The sequence below is a fragment of the Bos indicus genome, chromosome 22, assembly GCF_029378745.1.
Source record: "Bos indicus isolate NIAB-ARS_2022 breed Sahiwal x Tharparkar chromosome 22, NIAB-ARS_B.indTharparkar_mat_pri_1.0, whole genome shotgun sequence".
Classification (NCBI taxonomy): Eukaryota; Metazoa; Chordata; class Mammalia; order Artiodactyla; family Bovidae; genus Bos; species Bos indicus.
Window position 1 is genome coordinate 6553206 of NC_091781.1, and position 23436 is coordinate 6576641.

General features: G+C 45.3%; 1 protein-coding gene across 1 annotated transcript in view; it reads left to right on the forward strand.

The window, feature by feature from the left end:
• Positions 1 to 23436, forward strand: part of GPD1L (glycerol-3-phosphate dehydrogenase 1 like) — a 64072-nt gene that overhangs the window by 26660 nt on the left and 13976 nt on the right. Inside the window, exons 3-5 of the mRNA XM_019984891.2 lie at positions 6903 to 7043; positions 8517 to 8655; positions 17320 to 17432. Coding sequence (XP_019840450.1) covers positions 6903 to 7043; positions 8517 to 8655; positions 17320 to 17432 — 393 coding nt within the window. The remainder of the gene's footprint in view (positions 1 to 6902; positions 7044 to 8516; positions 8656 to 17319; positions 17433 to 23436) is intronic.

The following is a 23436-nucleotide window of genomic DNA, read 5'->3' on the forward strand; positions in this document are numbered from 1 at the left end:
CAGCCCTAAACAACCACTAACCTACTTGCTGTCTCACCATTTGCCGGTTCTGACTTTTCATGTAAATGTCACCATAAATACCTCACCTTCTGTGCCTGCCTTCTTTCACATAGCATAATGTTTTCGGGGTTATCCATGTTGTGTCCCGAATCACCCTTTTTATGGCTGACCAGCGTTCCGTCTTACGGATGTGCCGTGTTTTGCCTATTTACTTGCTGGTTGGTGGACATTTGGGTCGTCTCCACTTTTCGGCTGTTGTTTTTGTGAACATGTTTTTGGTTCTTTTGAACTTAACACCTAGGAGTATAGTTGCTGGGTCATATAGAAACTGTTTAACTTTTTTGAGGAACTCTTGCCAGACTTTTTCAAAGTGGTTGCACCAGTAAGTTGTATGAGGGTTCCAATTTCTCCACATCCTCACCAACTCTTGTTATTATCTAACATTTTTTTAAGACTTTATTTATTTGGCTCTGCAGGGTCTCAACTGAAGCATGTGGGATCTTTAGCTGTGGCATGTGGGATCTAGTTTCCTGACTAAGGACTGAACTCTGAGCCACCTGCATTGAAAGTGCAGAGTCTTAGTTACTAGACCACCAGGGAAGCCCCTTAGCTAACTAACTTTTGGGGTTAGGGTTAGGTTGAGGTGGCATCTCATTGTGGTTTTGATTTTCATTTGCCTAATGGCTTACGATATTAGTCATCTTTTCACGTGCTTATTGGAAGTTTTTATATCTTCCTTGGGGAAGTGTTTTTTTTAAAAAGTCCCATTTTGAAAAGTTGAGTTGTCTTTTTATTATTGAGTTGCAAGGAGTATTTATTAGATACAAATCCATTTTCAAGTATATAGTATAGAAGTATATTCTCATCTTGTGAGTTTTCACTTTCTTGATGCTATCCTTTGAAGCATAAACATTTTAAGCTTTGAAATCCAACTGAGATACTTTTCTCTGTTACTAACTTGCTGGGTTTGTTCCTCGCATAGGCCTGCATTCACTGATACGTCTTCAGCTCCTGGAATAGTGCCAGGTATGATGTGTGGTCTGATTGAGTGCCAGGGACAGTGCAAGTGGATCGGGACAACCAACCAGACTGGGGAGTTTCGTTTCAGTGGTGTAGGTGGTGTCCCGTGGCATAGAAGGTTCAGCCAAGGTAATTTTTTAAAAAATGGCCATTGACTTTTGGGTAATATGGTTGTGATTTTGCCTATTAATTTTAGCTTTAAGGCTTCTGAAGATTAGAATATCAGTTTAGTAGGAGCAACAGCATCAACTCTTTGCTCCCTGGGTTTAGCTTTTTTATTTTCCTTAGAGGATTCATCTTCATTGGTGTTTCTCAAACTGAAGTGTTCCTCAGAACTACTTGGAGAGTTTACCAGGGATCACTGGATCCACCTCTATAGTTTCTGAGTCACTGGGTCTCAGGGGAGGTCCAGGTATTTGCATTTTTAACAAGTTTCCGGGTGCTGGGTGGTGGGGATGCTGAGGTTTCAGGAACCACACCTTGGGCCCTGCTGATCTACATAATAAGCAGCTTTTTATTTTTTTCTTCTGGAGGCAACCTCACTTACTAAAGTGGTATGTTTATATAAGAATCTGCAGAGGGGCTTCCCTGGCGGTCCAGTGGATAAGACTCCACCTTCCATTGCACAGGGTCCAAGTTTGACCCCTGGTTGGGGAGATAAGATCCCACATGACTCACAGCCAAAAATCCAAACTATAAAACAGAAACAATATTGTAACAAAAACAATAGTGGGAAAATGGTCCACATCAAAAATCTTTAAACAAACAACAACAAAAAAGAATCCTCGTTTCAAGTTGCCTGTACTTGAGGATCATTTTTCTGATGCCAAGGATGGTGCGCCATCATTCTGGAGCCAAGGATGTGAACTTCGCTTCATCTTGGCCTAGGCTGAGCTTAGGAGCACAGGAGTAAACCACAGTATTTTTGAGCCTCTGCTGTGTGGCAGCTCTGCTTTGCTATCTGCGATACTCATGCTGTTGTGTTTAAATGCTCATCCCCTCAACAATGTAGGCGGGTTGCCTGAGGTGCCCAGTTACTTAACTGGTGGTGGAACTGGGTCAAGAAGCCCACGGGCTGCACAGTGATAGCTAACCCAGGGGGAAAAAGAAGAACCTTCAGGCTTGGCCCATAGACTTTATTGGCTTTGTTTTAAAGGTTTATATATTTACTTTTATGTTTGGTCGTGCTGGGTCTTTGTTGCTGCACACGGACTTTCTCTAGTTGCTGAGAGCAGGGGCTCCTCTTGCAGAGCACAGGCTCTAGACTCTAGGCATGTGGGCTTCAGTAATTGGGGCTCTGGGGCTCTACAGTGTGGACTCAGAAGTTGTGGTGCACAGGCTTAGTTGTTCTGTGACCTGTAGATCTTCCCGGACCCAGAATCAAACTCACGTCCCTTGCATTGGCAGGCAAATTCTTAACCCCCAGACTAGGGAACCCGTTATTGGCTCTGTTTTAAATGACTTTATTTTATTTAGTATTAGTTTTTAAACATTTTTATTAACGTGAACCAAGAGCCCTGGATTCCTGAAAGACTGGGCATCAGATGGACCAGCTGTGATGCCTTCATTCTAATTGGGTTTTCTGTCCTCCTGGCCAATGCCAGACAAGCCCGTTTGCTCTGAATAGTCTTTCTCAAAGCATTTCGGGAACCTTTAGTGGTGGACAGCCTCAGGAAGATTTTGGCAGGAGGCCCGTGAAATAGGTCAGCATTTCCAAAGCAGTGTCCTGATTTGGCTCAGAGTAAAAGATAGGATAGAGGCTTAGCTAAAGCTGTCATTCTGAAAGAGGATATTCAATTTATTGTGTTTGTTGAGGAGAGCTTATTTTGATTCTCTGTAGCAGGAATGACGGCCGTGTGCACCGTACAAACGCAGCTCGGGTCACATGTTGCTTCTGTGGGTTAAACCCTTAGCGCTCGGACAGGACAATGGAAGGATGTCTGTATGTGCTGAGGGAGTCCCCAGGCATATTGTCCCAGAGACCCGACACACCCAGCCAGCTGCAGTCTTCTTTGATTTGTTGAAAAAGGAATCAGAAAAGATGGGAAGAAATCCCGGGCCAGCTGGCAGCTTCCATGGGACTGTTTCGTCACAGAGGACATAGCGTGGGCTGATGCCTTAAAGGTTAAGAATTGGTAGGAGGCCAGTGGATTTTTCTGATGAGTAATGTCTCTCACTTATTTCATATCACTGCAGAGTGCTATTATCTATATTATTTTGAAAGTGCTCTGTGAAGTAGCTGGTAGGAAAGGTGATTTTTAAAAATATTTAATTGGAGGATAATTACAATATTGTGATGGTTTCTTTTTTATAATTAACTTTATTTTTAATTGAAGATAATTGCTTTACAGTTTCTACCATACAGCAACATGAATCAGCCATAGGTGTACATATAAACCGTCCCTCTTGTGCCTACCTCCCACCTCCCTCCCCGTCTCACCCCAGGAAAGGTGATTTTTTTTTTTTTTAAAGTATTTACTTGGCAGTGTTGGGTCTTAGTTTAGACATGCAGGATCTTTAGTTGCTCTACAGCATGTGGGATCTCAGTTCCTTGACCAGGGATCAGACCCACTGGAAGCGGATTCTTAACCATTGTACCACCGCAAAGTCCCAGAATAGCGATTGTGATCCTGTTCTGTAGCCAGGGCGACTGTGCTTAGTGAACAGGAGTCCTCTGTGCAGGTCCCATAGCCGATCAGTTGCTGACACGGGACCCAAATGTTCATCTTTTCCATCTTTTCTCTGGTTTTGGTGTCTTTTACATCTTACTAGGTCAGGAAATGCCCTGAAGAGAGAAAGGGTGTGTGTTTTCCGGGGGCTGGCGGGGCAGGGAGGTGGATGGGGAAGTGGAGAAACAATAGGTCTAGAGAAGAAATGTTTTCATTAAAATTCAGGCTGCTAGGCTCTGTGTGAGAAGGGGGTCAAGAACAGAAGTCCCTGCTTAAGTGAGGCCAGTAACCCTGGGGGGGGGGAGGGGTGGGGGTCCGAGTTCTAATGAAGGCTAGGGGGTGGAGACTGGGACCACAGGCAAATGTGTAAGAGCATAATGAGCCTTGTCAACGAGAGGCAGACAGCAGTTGTGGTTCAGCATCAAGGCTGATGGCTTAGAATAAGAAACTGCTTTTTTTGGAGGAGGCGAAATATCCAGATGCCAAGGAAATCCTTACTACCTAGCCTAGACTACCAAACCGGAGAAGCCCCTCTGAAGAGGAAGGCAGGTTTCCCTCCACCTTGGGTGTGTGAATAAAGAGAGAGAAATGCTAAGCTTCGTGTTATGAGCTTAGTCATTCTATGGGGACGACTCTCTGCGTTGCCATTCAAGTCAGCTTAAGCTGATGTTTTGGGTCATGTGACTAAAAATTCAGGTAGGGCCGGTTTCAGGTGCAGCCTAAAACAGTGGATTAAGTAATATCAACAAGGCCCTGTTTTTTTTCCTGTTTCTCTACTCTGCCTTCATTCACACTGGAACCCCTTGGCGGGTCTAGGTTCTGCCCCTCACATTTGTAAAACGGCTGCAACTATTCCAGACCTCGCACCATCATTCCATACTGATCAAGGAAAGACACAGAAGCTGGTGCAGAAGAGTAAAGAAGCAACTGTTTCTCAGAAACCCCAGCAAACATTGGTTCCCATCGTTTTATTTGTCCGTTGACCTGAATAACTTAAAAGACCATTCATGGAGGGGGTGGGGCGGGCATTTCCACCCAAACTGCATAGTTAAAGCAGTGAAGCAGTAGCTTTTGAAATGAAATTTAGAGGCATTTTTGCCAGAAAGAGAATGGAGGCCAGGTGGTAAATTACAGGTCTTCCATACCAGCCAAAGGGAGGGATGAGTGAAATAATGCCAGGTAGATTTTCTTGGGGAATTCTTTGAGAAGTAACTCTTGCACATGCATTAGTTAAGAGACTAAGCTGTAAAAAAACACAATGTAATTTAAAGAACAAAGATTTCTTTCCCTCTCACATAACAGCCGTCCAGCAGCTTTGCTTTACACCATTATTCTTGGTCCCACTTGGGTTTTCAAATAGCACAAAAGCAGAGAAGGGAAAGTGTGGAGGGAGCAGCCCCTGTTTGAAGGACTCTGGATCTTGAGTGGTACGCACTGCTCCATCTCTCATTCCACTGATGGAAACTTGGTCCTTGACCTTGCGTATCTGCAAGGCTGCTGGGAAATGCAGTTCTGCATGCTCGGTGACCAGTGACCAGCTTGCAGCTCTCTAGTTATGGAGAAAGGGGAGAAGAAATTTTATCGAGGAGTTGGCACCTCCATCACAACTCCCACACTAGATTTCCTAGGAGGCTTATCCATTCTAAATGATGTTCCTGTGGCAGATAGCACTTCCTCAGAGAAGAACCCACATCCAGTTTCCTTCATCTGGGGAACCAGGAATGTTTAATCGAAACTATGTCAGTTACAGTTAGGTTCAAATGCATATGACAGAAAACCTAAGATAGCAGTAACCTAAGCAAAGTAAACACTTGCACTTTTTTTCTCTTATGTAAAGGACGTTCATCATAATTAACGATTCATCAAGGTGACAGGGGCTCTGTTCCACTATCTCAGCATTGGTTTCCTCCTTAGTCCAAGATGGCTGCCCAAACTCCAGCCATCTCTTCAGCATTTTTCTGGCCAAAAGAGGAACTCAAAGATATCTCTCAGAAACCACAAGCACATTTACACCATTGGTCAGAGCTTTATCACACAAGGCACCTAGCTGCAAGGGAAGCTTGAAGTGTAGCTTTCTTTTTTTTTTTTTTTGAAGTGTAGCTTTCTTTCCTGGCAGGTATGAGCCTTACCCCAAACTGGGGTTCTCTTGCTGAGGAAGAAGGGGAGAACGGACATTGGGCAACAAGGGGCAGTCTCTGCTAGAGATCATATGCCCCTGTGTCCACGATCGGTGCCCTCACCTCGGCCTCTGTGTTTCTCTGCCCATGTTAATTTTCTTTTTCTAGTGGGGGTGAGCTGGGCTTTGCCACACTGCATATGGGATTTTCCCCACCAGAGATCGAACCCATGCCCTCGTCCCCTGCATTGGGAGCACAGAGTCTTAACCATTGGACTGCCAGGGAAGTCCTGCCCATGTGAAATTTTAAAACCCATCTTCGTACTTCTCTGAAGGATAATCATCAGAATAGCTGACATTTATTCAGTGCCTGTCAAGTGACAGACTCTGTTCTGTGTCATTTATTCTTCACAACAGTACTCTCAAAAGTACTCACGTAGAAACGCTTAGTGTTGACAGGTGTAGGCAGAGTTGAGGGAACCGGGAGGGCTCAGGGAAGTGGCCAGAGATTAGCAGTGGGAGGAAGCCATGGCCACCCCTGAAAGGGCAAGGGGACAGACCAGTGCCACCCCAGTGTGCCAGCCGCGCTTAGAGGTGTGAAATGGGGGCTGACGCAGACCAGGTCAGGAAGCGGGGCTCGGGACGGGAGCCCAGGCCAGCACCCCTGCGAGCCAGGCAGGTGGCCCCAGGAGCAGGTCCACGCCCTGACCTGTCTCTCCTCCCACCTTGGAGCTCCTGGCAGCGCCAGCCTTGGGCTGAGGCCACCTGGAAGGCAGAGGGCGAGGGTGCCCGGGAAACAGTGCCCAGAGCACAGCCTCCCGGGAACAGAGAAGGACCGAAATGGGTGGGGGGTTGGGGAGCAATAGAGAACCACCGCGCAGGATGGTTACAGCCCCATTTTAAGGAAAGGGGAACCGGGCTGGGACAGAGGGGAGGGCACTGCCAGCTTGGGTTGCAGAGTGGGGAAGGTGGCACACCCCCACACTGACCCGACTGTTCCTGTGCGCAGTGGCAGCAGCTGATGCCCGGCAGCGCGTGTGTGGCTTGGACAGGTGTGTTTCAGGCCGCAAGTAACCGTGTCACCCTTGCCCTGGCAGGTTGCCGTCGCGAACCTCAGCGAGGCCGTGCAGGACGCAGACCTGCTGGTGTTTGTCATCCCCCACCAGTTCATCCACCGGATCTGCGACGAGATCACGGGGAGGGTGCCGAAGGATGCTCTGGGCATCACCCTCATCAAGGTGAGGCGGCCCCTCGCTGCGCGCGGGCTCCTGGGAACTTCCGCACCTCTTTCATCTGCTGGGGAAAAGGAGCTGAGAGGAGGGGATGGCTGCTTTGGGTTTGTTTTTTAAGGATGCCTGGAAGGGAATCAAAACCACGCATCCCCTCCTGAGCCTTGCTTTACTCAGGTTTACCAGGAGCTGCTTCCTATCTGGAGAGGGCTCCCTCAAGAAAAGAACTTCCTGTCTATCACACGGGGCTCCGCCCTTGCCTGGGAAATCTCACGTGGTTTACATTCGCTGGGAAGTTAATCATCTTTAATTTCCCACTCCTGGATTTATTCCCTGGAGAGGGCATTTTTTAACCAGAAGTCCACAAACCATCCCCAGAGGCCCACATACAGAATTCAAGAGGTTTGGACCTAAATATGGGGATGAAATTACATTTTTATTTATTTTAACCTCTAACTGAAATGAGCATCTCCTTCACTTATGAATGTAGGCCACAAGCCAGAGTTTCAGTGACAATATGTTAGCAGGACCTTGACCCTGTGGTAGATACAAATTATAGGTATTTTCATGTTACTTTACAATGGCTTCAGATATCTCAAGATACCACTTATTCCCAACTACTTGGGAATTATAGTAATTCGACCTGCTATGGCACCTTTTTATAATTGCAATAAGAAAATACATATATTACTTTGTCACAAATGTAGGGTGTTTTTTTTTTAACATTTCATAACTGTATTTCAAAATAATTGCCTTGCTGGGTAATCTGGTATTTTGCTTTATGCATATGGAGTCTGAGAATGAATCCATAAACTTCACCAGACTGCCAGGGGCAGGTCTGTGTTGTAAAAAAGGTTAAGAACCCTCTTGAGAGACTGTGTTTGTAGGTGAATGTTTATGAAAGCAAGTATACTTCAAATGTCAGTCATCGATAGGATGGACAAGTGAATGATGGGAAACTACACAGGAGTGAACTAGAATATTCATGCGGCCACATGGGTGAATCTCCCAAATAATAATATAGCACAAAGCAGCACATCACAGGTGAGGGGCACAGTTTCATTTATAGCCTTTCAAAAACAGGCATAATGCTATAACATACTGTTTAGGGATGGTTTCATGTGACAAAATGAAAAAGAAAAACAAGGGAACGGGGCATAGATGGCGTTGAGGATAGGGGTCACCCTGGCGGGGGCCAGGAAACACTAGTGAGGAGAAGCACGAACTTGGGAATAGACCCAGGGGACTGCGGTGGTGTCCCTCGTGTTCTTTTTCTTAACCTGGATGGTGACGTTGTTCATTCTCACTTTATTGTTACTCTTTAAATGGTACATGCACACCATGTCTGTTTACTCTTAGAAACGAGATTTTTCAGCTGCCTATGCCATTGGCGGTCTGAATCTAGATGACTTATAAAGCAGCAGTCTCCAGCCTCTTGTCCTTGGGGGTTTCTTTTCCTCTAACCCACTGACGTCCTTGCAGGGCATAGACGAGGGTCCTGAGGGGCTGAAGCTCATTTCTGACATCATCCGAGAGAAGATGGGCATTGACATCAGCGTGCTGATGGGAGCTAACATTGCCAACGAGGTGGCCGCCGGCAAGTTCTGCGAGACCACCATCGGTGAGGGCCACTGGGGAAAGGCACATATTCCATTTCTGGAATTTTCCGTAGTGAACTCTTCCCTGCTCCCTTAACATTCCTGGGGTGGACATTCAGTGGGGTGGAAATTTTATCTTAGGAGGCCGTTCTGTGGGTGTGAAGCGTTTTTACAGACTCTGGACTGAAAGTAAAGCCAAGGAGACCACGTGGCTCCCCACGACCCAGCAGTGCAGCATCGAGGTTATTCCCAGACGTGCACGGGTGCTTGCTTGTCCCAGGAAGCAGAAGGTTATGTCCATGGTGGAGCTCCCTAGGCCTGAGAAACCCAGCTTTTCTTTTTTTTTTTTTTAAACTGGAATTTATTTCTTACAGTTCTGAAGGCTAGAAAGTCCAAGATCAGGGTTGAGCCAACACTTTTCTTTTATGGTGAGGGCTCTCTTCTTGGCTTACAGAGAGCTGCCTCCTTGCATGAAGGGTGTGGGGGTCAGGGAAAGCAAGTCATGTCCAACTTTGCGACTCCTTGGACTGCAGCACACCAGGCTCCTCTATCCTGCAGTATTTCCCAGCGTCTGCTCAAAGTCATGTCCGTTGACTCAGCGATGCTATCTAACCATGTCCTCCTGTGCTGCCCCTTTCTCCTGTTGCCTTCAGTCTTTCCCAGCATCGGGAGCTTTTCCAGTGAATCGGCTCTTTGGATCAGGTGGCCAAAGTTTTGGAGCTTCAGCATCAGTCCTTCCAATGAATATTCAGGGTTGATTTCCTTTACAATTGACTGGTTTGGTGCAGTCCAAGAGAAACCTAGCTTTTCTTTGCTCATAAATGCCAGTATCTGGAGCCTCACTGGATGCCTCAGACATCTAGAAATTGATGGCAGTGATCCCTGCTTTCCAAAGGAATAAGCCGAGGCTCAGAGAGTAAGCTCCCTGTCCCAAGATCACACAGCTAATACAGAACCCAGACATGAACTTGGGTCTCCTGCTTCCTGAAACAGAAAGCCCTTTCTGTTCTTACACATCAGTGTTGTGAACGTGTCTATTTCTTTAAAAAAGGGCTTCAGAATTCCTAAGTGCCCACATACCATGTTATAGGGCTCATAGAATGCTTTGCAGGGTGTATTTAAGTTTATCTACCACTCCAGGACTTACTTCCACACTTATCAAATGCACCAGTGATGGGAATTATTTCTCCTTGGCAGCTTCGTGAAAGGAAACTCTGGGAGAGATCAGGCTCTCTTGAGTAAGATGAGATGGATGGGAAAATGTTTTTATGCATGCATGTAAGTTAGGACATTTAAAATTTTTTTTCTCTTTTATTTGTAATTATACAGACATTACCTGATTACCATGGGACACAGAGATAATCAAAAGAAAGCCGTTTCTTAAAACTTAATTATTTTAGGGGTTTCCTAGGTGACACTAGTAAAGAACCTACCTGCCAACGCAGGCGGTGTAATGGGTTCAATCCTTGGGTTGGGAAGATCCCCTGGAGGAGGGCATGGCAACCCACTCCAGAATTCTTGCCTGGAGAATTCCACGGACAGAGCAGCCTGGTAGGCTACAGTCCATGGGGGTCACAAAGAATCGGACACGACTGAGGCAACTTAACTTAGCACAGCATGTTGATTATTAATTTTCATTTGCGTATAATTGATTTACAATGTTGTGTTAATTTCTGCTGTTCAGCAGAGTAAATCACTTATTTATCTCCATCTCTTCTTTAGATTCTTTTCCCATACAAGTCATTACAGAGTATTTAATAGCATTCCTTATGCTATATGATAGGTTCTTGTCAGTTACCTATTATATGTGTAACGGTGTGTCTAGGCCCAACTCAGTCATCTAACTTATCCCCCCTTCCCCACACCATTGCTTTGTTTTCTATATCTGTGACTCTGTTTCTGTTTTGTAAATAAGTTTGTTTGTATTCTTTTTTTAGATTCCACATATAAGTGATATCATATGATTTTTGTCTTTCTCTGATTTAGGAAAACCATTTCAAGTTTCATTTAATTTTCGTTATTTTTTTCTACTTGTGCTGAACTATGGTTGTAGTTGTTAATATACTCTTTTGATAATTGCTTCATTTACTTCAATCAGCATGTATCTTTATAGCTGCATAACATTCCATTGACAATCCCATATATCTGGGCACTTGGAGGGGGGGTGTGTGTGTGTGAGAAATAATAACTTTGGAGAGCAGAGGTGTCACAAATGGTAAAAGGAAGGAAACAAAATGACCCATAATAACACTACCCAGGTTGATCTTTATAAAAGCAATAAGCACAGCTAAGAAAATTCAGGGGCTTCCCAGGTGGTACTAGAGGTGAATTACCCGCAGACTCAGGAGACATGGATTCCAGCCCTGGGCCAGGCACGTCCCCTGGAGGAGGGCACGGCAACCCTCTCCAGTATTCTTTTTTTTTTTTAAGGCTTAAAATGTAATTTAATAAGTTCATGTTGCATTATTTCATTTCTCAGAAAAACTTCAAAGGTATTAGGGACAAATCATACATGGTACACCAATAAAAAATGCACAGCCTAACTCCCTAAGACAGGCAGAGCTCAGAGCTACCGTCTGACACTCAGCATACAGCAGCCCTGTTCTCAAGATTGTACTAGGACTATCAAGAAAGCTGTGAATGGCAACATCACAGACACAAAAGGGCCATTTCTGGATTATCCTTACCCAAGAAAAAGATGGAGGCAAGTTTAAAGATACACTAAATGAAAATCTCTAAGAGAAAATGTCTTCCTTGGGACATGAAAGGGTAATATATGGGACATAACAGAACCGTATGTATGTTGTCTGTGACCTCTGTGGACACGTGCCTGAATTCCCTCCTGGAAGTGATTGGAACAGTGGGGCCAAGGTCACTGGGGGATGTTTGGTTTTTGTGGTATATGTGGCAGGATCTCTGGGGTGAGACAGTGCACTAAGTCGTGTCCGACTCTTGCGACCCCATGGACTGTAGCCTGCCAGGCTCCTCTGTCTATGGGATTCTCCAGGCAAGAATACTGGAGTGGGAGAGGTGGAGAAGGAAATGGCAACCCACTCCAGTATTCTTGCCTGGAGAATCCCATGGACAGAGGTGCTTGGTGGGTTACAGTCTTCAGGGTCATGAAAGAGTTGGACACTACTGAAGCAACTAAGCACTAAAGAAAATTCAAACAGTACAAGAAGGTATGAAATTAGAATTAAGACCTACTCCCTCTTCTCAAAGGAAATCATTGTCGGTAGTTCCTAAGTATCCTTCCATAAAAAAAAAATGCATATGTATGCTAGGCTGTGCTAGGTTTTATTCTTTTCTTTATTCGTTTAGTTCTTTTATTCATCTATGATTTTAATGTAGCCTGTGAAACTGTTATGTAATGACTTTAATTTTTCAAAAATAATTATTAGCTACTTTTTCCAGCTTAGTCCTATTTGCTAGTAATCAATTTGCTAGTTATTTGGTTGGGATTGGCCAGTTAACCCCAGTCATTCGGTAGGGTTGAGACAGACTTCATCTCCAAATTTAAACTAATAGATTTTGGCTAGGATTTCTGCCTGCCTCTTAGCCTTGTTATAGGAAAGCTCCCATGTGGGTGCATCAGACTTATTTACTTTGTAAAGACAGATAAACGCACGGAAGTCACATCTGTTTCTCTGGCTTCTGTTTACACATTGCTTCTGCTGCCTTCTGTGGGTTGGACCATGACTGGCAAGAGTGATCTGAATTAAATTAGATAAAATACTCAGTGAGATAGAACAGGAAAGTGATATTTTCTAAATGTTCTTATATAATCTGAATTTAATCAACAGGAAATATTAAACAAGGCCAAAGGAAGGGACATGGTGCAAAACAACTGGCCCACAGTTTTTTTTTGGGGGGCAGCACCTTGTCACATATGAAATCTTAGTTTCCCAGCCAAGGATCAAACCCTCGCCCCCTGCATTTGGAAGCCCAGAGTCTTCACCACCTGACTGCCAGGGAAGTCCCACAACTGGCCCACACTCTTGAAAAATGTCAGTGTCGTAGGAGACATTGCAAGTCTAAAGGAGAAGTCTAGAGGGACCTGGCCACGAAGTGCAGTTCAGGATCCTGGGCTGGATCCCGGCTGCCGTGAAAGCAACCTGGGGACGTGGGTCAAACAGGCACTGTGAGCCATGGTGCCCCCTGGTGGTGAGAGCCTCCTTTGTGGGAATGACTTCACAGAGTTTGAGCTGTCTGTCAGTTGTGGTGCTAAATGTCAAGGATACATAAGCCCCTTCTTTGTGGAAGGAGCTTCTTAGTACACAAACAGTAGAGAATTATGGACTGAGATGTGGGATGTGATCAGATCAGATCAGTCGCTCAGTCGTGTCCGACTCTTTGCGACCCCATGAATCGCAGCACGCCAGGCCTCCCTGTCCATCACCAACTCCCAGAGTTCACTCAGACTCACGTCCATCAAGTCAGTGATGCCATCCAGCCATCTCATCCTCTGTCATCCCCTTCTCCTCCTGCCCCCAATCCCTCCCAGCATCAGAGTCTTTTCCAATGAGTCAACTCTTCCCATGAGGTGGCCAAAGTACTGGAGTTTCAGCTTTAGCATCATTCCTTCCAAAGAAATTCCAGGGCTGATCTCCTTCAGAATGGACTGGTTGGATCTCCTTGCAGTCCAAGGGACTCTCAAGAGTCTTCTCCAACAACACAGTTCAAAAGCATCAATTCTTCGGCACTCAGCCTTCTTCACAGTCCAACTCTCACATCCATACATGACCACTGGAAAAACCATAGCCTTGACTAGATGGACCTTTGTTGGCAAAGTAATGTCTCTGCTTTTGAATATGCTATCTAGGTTGGTCATAACTTTCCTTCCAAGGAGTAAGCGTCTTTTAATTTCATAGCTGCAGTCACCATCTGCAGTGATTTTGGAGCCCAGAAAAATAAAGTCTGACACTGTTTCCACTGTTTCCCCATCTATTTCCCATGAAGTGGTGGGACTGGATGCCATGATCTTCGTTTTCTGAATGTTGAGCTTTAAGCCAACTTTTTCACTCTCCACTTTCACTTTCATCAAGAGACTTTTTAGTTCCTCTTCACTTTCTGCCATAATGGTGGTGTCATCTGCATATCTGAGGTTATTGATATTTCTCCCGGCAATCTTGATTCCAGTTTGTGTTTCTTCCAGTCCAGCGCTTCTCATGATGGGATGTGAAGGAGTCTTATTAAATAGGTTGATTATCTCCAAAATTTTGTGTGGAAGAGAAGGGGGATTTTCCTGTCTTTTGGTTCATATTGAGTTTGACAAGCCCTTCCACATGGCTGATGGGCATTCCCTGTTCTGGATCACATGTCCTGGGTCCCTTCTTGCCTCATCACTGCCTAAGACATTGATCGTAATAATAATACGGTCAATGCTTTCCCATGACTCAGAAGATTTAAAAATTTAAAGGGTAAACATTTGATGCCGTTTGCAGCAACACGATTGGACCGAGAGATGATCATACTAAGTGAAGTAAGTCGGACCGAGAAAGAGAAATATCATTTGATATCAGTTACAGGTAGAGTCTAACATATGACACAAGTGAACTTATTTATAAAATGGAAACAGACTCACGGACATAGAAAACCATGGTCACCAAAGGGAAAAGGGGTGGGGAAGGGATAAATTAGGAGGTTGGGTTCAGCATATACACACTGTTATATAAAATTGGTAAACAATAAGGTCCTACTGTATAGCACGGGGAACTAGAGTCACTATCCTGTAGTAAACCATAATGGAAGAGAATAAAATAAATAAAAGCACGTTTGAGAGAATGTGAGACTCCTGTAAATCAAGCTCACGTCTCTAATGAACCCCGTGCGTAATTTGCAGCATGGAGGCACCAGCAGATGCCACCTTGTATCGGTGGGAGATGGAGAATGCTCTGCTCCCCTCCGCGTGTCCAGTTACTCGGAGCTGCTGCTGGCTCGATCCAAGTAGCTTAGAGGGAGTGGGGGCCTGTCTGTGCTGCTCGTGAGCCCCCTTCGAGTTGCAGGCACCTGGCAGTGGCCCGTGGTGAGGGACAGAAGAGAAAGACCATGAATGCATCGTGGTGTGGCTCTGGGGCTGCTTTACCCAACCCAGGTGATGAGACAGTGCTGCTGGTCTGGAGGGCTGTTTATAAAAGGAAGAGGACAGTTTGCTCAGACAGAGGATATTTCTAATATTTGGACGAACGAGCATTCAGCTAAATGACATCATAGCAGTGGCCTGTAGAACAGAAAATGTTTCTGAGTATCCGGTGTAGCTGTCTTAAACATTTTATGATGGAAAATGTCCTTAAACCAAACAAAAGTAGAGAGAACTGTATTAGGACCCCACACTGCCCGTCTTTAGTAATGATTAACTGCTGGCTGGCCTTATTCATCTGTTTCCCACCCTCTCTCTCTCTACTCGTCTCTGAACTTTGTTTGTTCATTTTATTTTTTGGCATGCAGGATCTTAGTTCCCTGACCAGGGATCAAACCCACCCCCATCCATTGGAAAGGTGAAATTTTAACCACTGGACCACTGGGGAAGGCCTCCCCTGGATCATTTTGATACTATATTACTTCTGAGTGTAATTTTGTTGAATATCCTGTGGTTTTTTTTTTTTCCTGCAGTGGAAGACTGTGGCTCTAATTGTAATGTGTTTGTTGCTTCTCTCTTCCTGCCCCTGAGTGGAGCACAGCATAGAGAGAGGTCATGTAGGTCCTGGAGCCAGAGCATCCGGGTTAGAATTTGGGCTCTGCCTCTTACTAGCTGTGTGACCGAGGGCAACTCAGTAAACCTCTTTGGGGCCTCCTGTGTGTGAGTGGGGCAAGTCAATCATAGGCACGTAAATATCACTATCCCGTTGTGATTATATAGACCTTGCGTGCTTGTTGTAACTAATAGGCAGTTTGCACACCTCATTCTTCTTTAACCTCATGACAGTGCTGAATGTGCCATAGTGTTTTACTCATGAGGTTAGAGATCACATCAGAGGTTTTCAAACTTGTCTGCCCATTGAAGTCACTAGGAGAGTGTCAGAAATTAGTGATGCCTGCTTGACCCCAGAGCTTGTGATTTAATGGATGATGGAGTATGGCTGGCCTTTGGTGTTTTTAAAGATCTCCCGGTGATTGTAATGTGCAGACAAGCTTGGGAGACAAGCTCAGGAAACTCAAGGCTGGAAGAGCCCAAGTGCTGTGGTCCCTGGAGGAGCTTTCTGCCAGCTCTGTGTGGAGAACATGACGTGGGAGCCAGGACCGAGCTGGCGAATTTTATCGTCCTGATTTCCGGAGCTGAGCGCCACCCCTCACCCCACCAACCAGAGCAGATCTCACATCAGGCTCTATGTGTAAAGTTTTAGTTTTGTTTTGAACTGAAAGTCTCTATAAATAGAAAAGTAACATGTGAAAAGTACTGATCCTCCACATCATTCCAGGCATGGTCCCAATGGGGAGCAGAAATAAGGAGCCCTTGAATGCATTTCCATCCTCCACCAATTGAGTCACTGAACATGTTTGTTGATGTTGTATCAGTTCTCTGTTGCCATAGTGATGCTAAGTAACAAATAATCCTGAATTCTTAGTGGCATCCAGAATAAGCAGAGCTGACACATCTGTGGGTCCACTGGGAGGCAGTGCTGTGCTCCTTCCTATCTTCTTGTGGGGTCCAGCAGGCCAGCTGGGTGTGTTCCCACAGTGAAGGCAGATGGACATGGGAACCAGCCCTGCTGCTGCACAAATGGGCTTCAAATTCTGCTGTGTCAGGTCTGGTCCCATGAGCCAAAGCCAGTCATGTAACTGGCTCAGGTGGTAAAGAATCCGTCCACAATGCAGAAGACTCGGGTTCGATCCCCGGGTCAGGCAGATCCCCTGGAGAAGGGAATGGCTACCCACTCCAGTATTCTTGCCTGGAGAACCCCATGGACAGAGGAGCCTGGCAGGCTAAGTCCACGACTAACACTTTCACTTTCACCAAAGCCAGTCATGTGACTGACCCCAAGGGTGGGGAAATTGTCTCATCCACTGAGTCCAGGCACATCCTGAGGTTAGTCCTAGCATTGGTGGAAAGGGAGGTACTTTTGTGGAGGGAGCCTCTAAGTGTTTATGGTAGGAAACAGTTGCAACAATTTTAGATCTCAAACAATAGAAAGACACTTAGATAAAATATTATGCATGTATGCAATAAAATACAAAGCAGCCATTTGTTAATAAAATAATGTAGAAAATATAGGATATCACTGAAAATTATTCCTGCCGTAAATAGGAGAAAGCTGATTGTGAAATCCACATTATGTTCTCAATTGAGAAAAACTATGTATATTCCAATTTTGGTAAGTTAGAGATATATGTCAAATTGTTGATTTTATCTGTGGTGGGATTGTGGAATATTTTTCTGTTTCTAGTCCTGTGACTATGAAATTTCCTATCAGGAACATATGTCACTTTTGTAATGAGAAAAAGGTCTTTTTAAAAAGATTTTTTATTGGCTTAAAAAAAATTTTTTTTTAAATTTTGGGTCACACCCCAGGGCATGAGGGGATCTTAGTTGCCCAACCAGGAATGGACCTGTGCGCCCTGCATTGAGTGCGCGGAGTCTTAACACAGGACCACCAGGGAAGTCCAAAACTCATTTTAAACTGTGTTAGATGCGAAAGTTAAGACGAGAGGCCATTATTAATTTCCTGTTTTTTCTAACCTTTCAATAGGCAGCAAGATAATGGAGAATGGCCTTCTCTTCAAAGAACTTCTGCAGACTCCAAATTTTCGAATTACGGTGGTGGATGATGCAGACACGGTTGAACTGTGTGGTGCCCTGAAGGTAAAGCAGCCCTGTCGTTTCTGCTTACGGGAGGCGTCCTCACGCAGGGCCACTGCCAGCGTCATTGCACCCCATGCTAAGAATGAGCTCTGTGTTCTGCGCTCGTACTTCTGGGGAGAATAGTGAATTGGCAGCCTTGTCTGTCACTTCCCGCTCGGCCCCAGCCTTTCCTGGGTGGTTAGATTTCCTCTCGCAGTTATGGCGGGCTTCTGTTTGTAAATCTGGGAGCACTGTGCTAGTTTGTTCTCTGGGAAGTGGACGGCATGAACATTTGGAAAGCCAGGGGCATACTCTGACTGTAGAGTCTTACTTGGAAGCCAAGTATTCTATAATTCCTACATTTCTCCTATGTGTTTTCTTGAGCAGGAAGAGGAACTTGGTCACTCTGGATGATCTATTGGTTTGATGGTATGGTTGGTTGTTGTTTTTAAAGAAGAAAAAACAATCTGCTGCAGGCAGGTTTTTCTAAGAATAGCTTAATCTTTGCCTGTAAAGGGAAAAGATCAGATTAAAGAGGCAGCTTCTGTCATCTAGTGACTTGAGAGAGTCAAGGGAAATTTCCATGTTTGGACTTGGGCTCCTGACTTATAACCCTCTGCCTTTAAAAGTTGTGGTCAGGGAACTTGACCTGACCACAATGGACCCCAAAATGTGGGACCACATTTCCTAGTGGTCCAGTGGTTAAGACTTATCCTTCTACTGCAGAGGGTACAGGTTCGTTCCCTGGTGGGAGAGCTAAGATCCCGCATGCTTTACAGCCAGAAAACCAAAAATAAACAACAGGAGCAATATTGTAACAAATGCAATAAAAACGTTAAAAATGGTCCACGTGAAAAAAAAATCTCAGAAGGAAGTCATGATTGGGGTTCCTCTCTGTCCTGACAGTGGGCAGTAGCCAACAGGGCTGTAACATCTGTACATTCTCCCCTTGGAAGCAGAGCTGCCTGAGCTGCCATATCAAAAACAAGGGAAAATACAGAGCTTCCCTGTGAATGAGTCACTTTTGAGTCATTTCTTTTGTAGCAGAAGCTACTTTTCAAGAATTTGAGCACCGAGGGAAGGAAATTAATCTGACGTTCGCCTTACTTTGTCAGGTGAAAATTGCAAAGATCAAAAGAATGCAGGGAGACCCGTCCATAGGGCACTTTCTCAGGCTCTCTGCAAATTGTACGTCTTTTCTTCTAGTAATAATTTAAAACCACTTAATGTCGCGTGTGTATGTGTAGTCACGTCTCCATACAATGAGAGTTTTAAAAATTGAAGCCAACGAAAGACTTGGGCCCCCAGGCAGCCCGCGTTCATCTTTCCAAATGCTGTCAGGGAATTCTCACTTTGCACGCAGCCTGTTATACATTGAAGATGCTGGCTTTGGCTGCATTCTTTATTATTGTTGGGTGAGGTTTTTATGCGTTTTTAATAGACCTTCATTAAACTAATGGGTGGTCTCACTGCTCAGCACGGCCCATGTGCTCCAAAACTGTCATGAAGTGACTGGGTTTTATTTTGGGTGGTGGATGGAGAAGCTCTGAAAACCCACCCAGAACAAAGGTGCAGAGGAAGAGGGTGGGAGAGAAGAAAGAGTCTAGATTGAGGGCCCTGGAGAAGCTTCTGCGGGTGGAACCATGTGCTGGCCCTGCTTGTGAACTGCACGGCTTTTCAGTTCTGTTGGCAAGAAGCCTCCTGCTACCATGACAGAGTGGTTCGTTGGGGGCAGCGGTAGATGGGGATTGAGAACCATTTATCATCCTGCCCCTGGCTTTCCTTTCAACCAGGAGTGGTTACCATCATTCCTGCCAGCCTGCATCAGAGCTGGGAGCTTTAAAAACTGAGAGGCAGGTTCTTGGGCAGTAACTGAGGCTAACCATCCCATCGGATCGATAAGGAGGCAGAGCGCCAAAGAGTGAATGACTCAAATGTAGCAAATACTAGCTCGGTCAGAACGTGAACGTGGGTTTGAAGAATCCGTCCGGGGTTCTGTGGTTACTCTGGATGACCTGACTTTTCTCGTTTGTGTCCAGGCGGTTGAATGAAATGAAGTCCTCTCTTGCTAGAGCCTGCCCAGCAAGGGCACATGGGCCTATTTTTCCTTAATTACATAATTAATAGTTTTGTTTTCTTCCTGATTATACCTCTCTGTAGTATTCTTCCATACTACAGAGAGGTGTAGAGAAGAAAGTGAAAATGACTAATGATCTCTGCATCCTGAGATAATTGCTGTTAATGATTGTCATCTACCCTTCCAGTCTTTTTAGTAAGCACAAGTATGTCCATGTCCCCTCTTTTAAAACAAGTGCATCTTACTTTTCAAGTAGTTTATGTTTTACCTTTTTAAAAAAGTTTTTTGAACTATAGTTGGTTTGCAGTGTTGTGTTTATTTCTGCTAAACAGCAAAGTGAGTCAGTTATACACATATAATCATTCTTTTTTGGATGTTTTAGTTTTTTCACAGTAACAACCTTTAGTCATGTTCTCTATTCTAAAAAAGTTTTCAAGTACACTTTTTTCATGCTCAAAAACGTGAGGGCGTTTGAGGTACCAAAAAAGAAAAAAAGGGCGAGGTGGGGCGGGGAGAGAAAGAAAGATAACAGCTCCCTACAATGTTGAAAGAAAAGGAACATTCAAAGGAATTATACAAAATCATTTTGTACCAGTGCATCTTACACCCTTCAGAATGTCCTTCATCTCTTAGCTACATTAATCTCTTAATTGGTAAGTGAGTATTCTTTTTTAAATATCACCTTTATTTAGGGAGGCCTGGCGTGCTGCAGTCCATGGGGTCAGAAAGATTCAGACACGACTGAGTGACTGAACCGAACTTATTTAAGCAAAATCCATGTACATTAAATGGTGTTGATTTAAATACATGATACAATAGGTTTTAACAGTTGGGTATATACACCCTGAACTTCATCACTCAAATACATTTCCATCACCCCAGGCAACTCCATAAGTGTCTTTATACTTTACTCCTCCCTCCCAAACCAGCAGCCACCAATCTGCTTTTGTTCACTGTAGAATTTTTATAATACACATATACAGTATGTACTCCTCTGTGTCTGGCTTCTTTCCGTTGGGGTGTATTTTTTAATGTAACTTTTAAGATGTTCTTCATACAGAAAAGTATAAAAATCATAAGTATTTAGCTCAACCTGTTGTTATTTTTAATAAATGGTTTATCAAGATTGTTTCATTAACAGAGACCCAAAATAATAGGGACTGAACAAGGTAGAACTTTCTTTCTTGTGCAGAAATCCTAATTCCATATGAATATTCCACTCCACAAAATTCTCAGGGACCTAGGCTCCCTCCAGCTCATGAGAGATGACCCTTGTCCTCATGTTCTAAGATGGTGACCAGGGCTCCAACCATCACATCTGCCTTCTAGGCAACAGGATGAAAAAAGAAACAAAGACAAAGGGCATGGGACTTAAGGCATTCTGGGGAGTTTCAGTGTAACATTTGGCTTTATTTTTTATTTTTTTGGCCATACCCTGTGGCATGTGGAATCTTAGCTCCCTGACCAGGGATTGAACCCACACCCCCTGCAAGGGAAGACAGAGTCTTAAATAACCACTGACTGCCAAGGAAGTCCCTGGCTTCATCTTAATAGGCAGTTAGTACTTAATTGTGGAAAAGGCAATGGCACCCCACTCCAGTACTCTTGCCTGGAAAATCCCATGGATGGAGGAGCCTGGTGGGCTGCAGTCCATGGGGTCGCTAAGAGTCGGACACGACTGAGCAATTTCCCTTTCACTTTTCACTTTCATGCACTGGAGAAGGAAATGGCAACCCACTCCAGTGTTTTTGCCTGGAGAATCCCAGGGACAGGGGAGCCTGGTGGGCGGCCGTCTATGGGGTCGCACAGAGTCGGACATGATTGAAGTGACTTAGCAGCAGCAGTAGCAACAGCAGCAGTACTTAATTGTACTCCCTGCTGCAAGGGAGGTTGAGAATTTTTCCACCCCCCTGGGAAAAATACATTTGCATGAAAATCAGGGACTCAGGCTCTAGAAGAGGAGAGTATTTTGGGAGAGACACCCATCACCTCTGCCACAGATGCGCAGTGTTCTCTGCAGGGCTGTCTGTACTGAGGCTCACCACCCTAGCTGTAGGGTGTGTGGGTTTCCTCCAGGCCTTTGGCTGTGATGAATGTGCTATGGGTCAGTCTGGTACCCAGTTTCTAGCCAAGGCTCCAGCTAGCACCTAGTAGCATATGTGGCTGTTTTCATTTACGTGCAAATTAAAACTCTTTTAAAAAATTCAAAATTCTGTTTCAGAGTCACAGTAGCAGCATTTCAGACTCAGTAGTCACATGAGTCTCGTGAGTCTCAAGGTCTAGTGGCCACTCTGTTGGACAAGCAGGTATCAAACGTACCTCTCGTCAGGGTGCCCAACCTGTGGGGCTGAGTGTGGACTTGACCTTGGACCTCCTGGACATCTCAGATGGGTGACCTTACTCAGGGCTTGACCTACAAACCACAGGTGATACCTTGCCTGCAGTTAGTTAGCCTCCACTCTGCAGGTTTCCTCTAGGATAGATGCACTTGGAGGTGACCTTGGGAAGAGTCAGATGGACTCAGAAAATTCTGACTTGGGTTTCAGTGGGGCAGTTCTTCTGAGGTGGTGGGAGTGTTTGCATAATCTGCAGGTAGCGTGGGCTGCTCCTCCAGTTTTACAGTTTGGGTGGAAACAAAAGACAGTGAGCCCCGTGGACCCGCTGTGATGCAGGATTGCAAAGACAACAGGTCAGGAAGGGTGCCTCTGAGTGTTGCCACCCCCCGGGGAATGGGCAAGGGCTTCAGCACATCTGTCTTCTGAAAATCACGGTATTTTTAGCTCTAGAATACTTTAAAGCAGATTTGAATGCACAGCGGATAATGATAAATTTCACAGCTGAGCGATCTCAGAGTACATCTGCTTGGCTGCTATTCACACACAATCTGACTGCCTCAGTGTGTTTATTTTTCTTTTGACAGTGATAAGTGGTAGGGGAGAGAGGGAAGATTTCAAGATCCATCTTAAGGTGATTAAACTGGCCCTGGGTCCCCTGAGGAGGGAGGGGTTGACTCTGCAGTGGCCCTCTGCTCCCCGAGGTGGGGAGGTCAGACGTCCAGGGGAAACTGGGAAGTGGTCCCTACCTGTGTGTCCCCAGACCACGGAGGGGGGACACTCTCCTCTGCCTTTTCTCTGAGCAGAAGGTCAGAAGCACTGTTTGGCAGCTAAGGACTCATCCATACAGCTCCTCCTTGGATGCCTCCAGTGACCAAGAGCTCACCCCTTCGCCTCAGTATTTCCTGTTGATTGGGGTCAGCTCTTCCTATTAGAAAGTTCAGATCTTGCTGTCCTAGCCCCTCTGTGTGTTCCACTTGCTGGCTGGAGCAGCCTCGTGTGATCTGCTCCCAGGAGAGATGACGGAGCCAGGCTGTCAGGGTTCGAAACCCAGCTCCTGACTGGTCCTGACTGTGGGACCTTGGGCGAGCTCCTTTACCCCAGGTGCCCAAGGGTCCTCACCTCACATTATACATAGTAACAGAACCTGCCTTGTAGGAGTGTTGTGAAGATTAAATGAGTTAATAATATAGAAGTACTTAGAAACAGTTCATTAAGGGAAGCTGTTGTTGTTTTTACTATTCTTTCCCATAAATTTTTTGTCCTCCCAGGCCTCCCCCTTTTACCTCCCAAGTCTCTCTGCAGGCCTGGGAGGCAGCCCTTTTTTTTTTTTTTTAAATACTTTTTTTTTTCCAATCCTGCCACACAGCATGCAAGATCTTGGTTCTTCAACCGGGAATTGAACCCAGGCCCCAGCAGTGACAGCACCAAGTCCTAACCACTGGACCATCAGAGAATTCCCAGGGGGCAATTCTCTTTGATATCTGGTTGCAGGGGTGTCTCAGGAAGGTCTCTCAGACCCCAAGATTGGTGGGAATGGCTAGGCCACGGTGGCCACACCGTGGGAGGAGCAGAGTCAGGGGAACAGTGGGCTTGTGAAGCCAGGCCCTGGGGG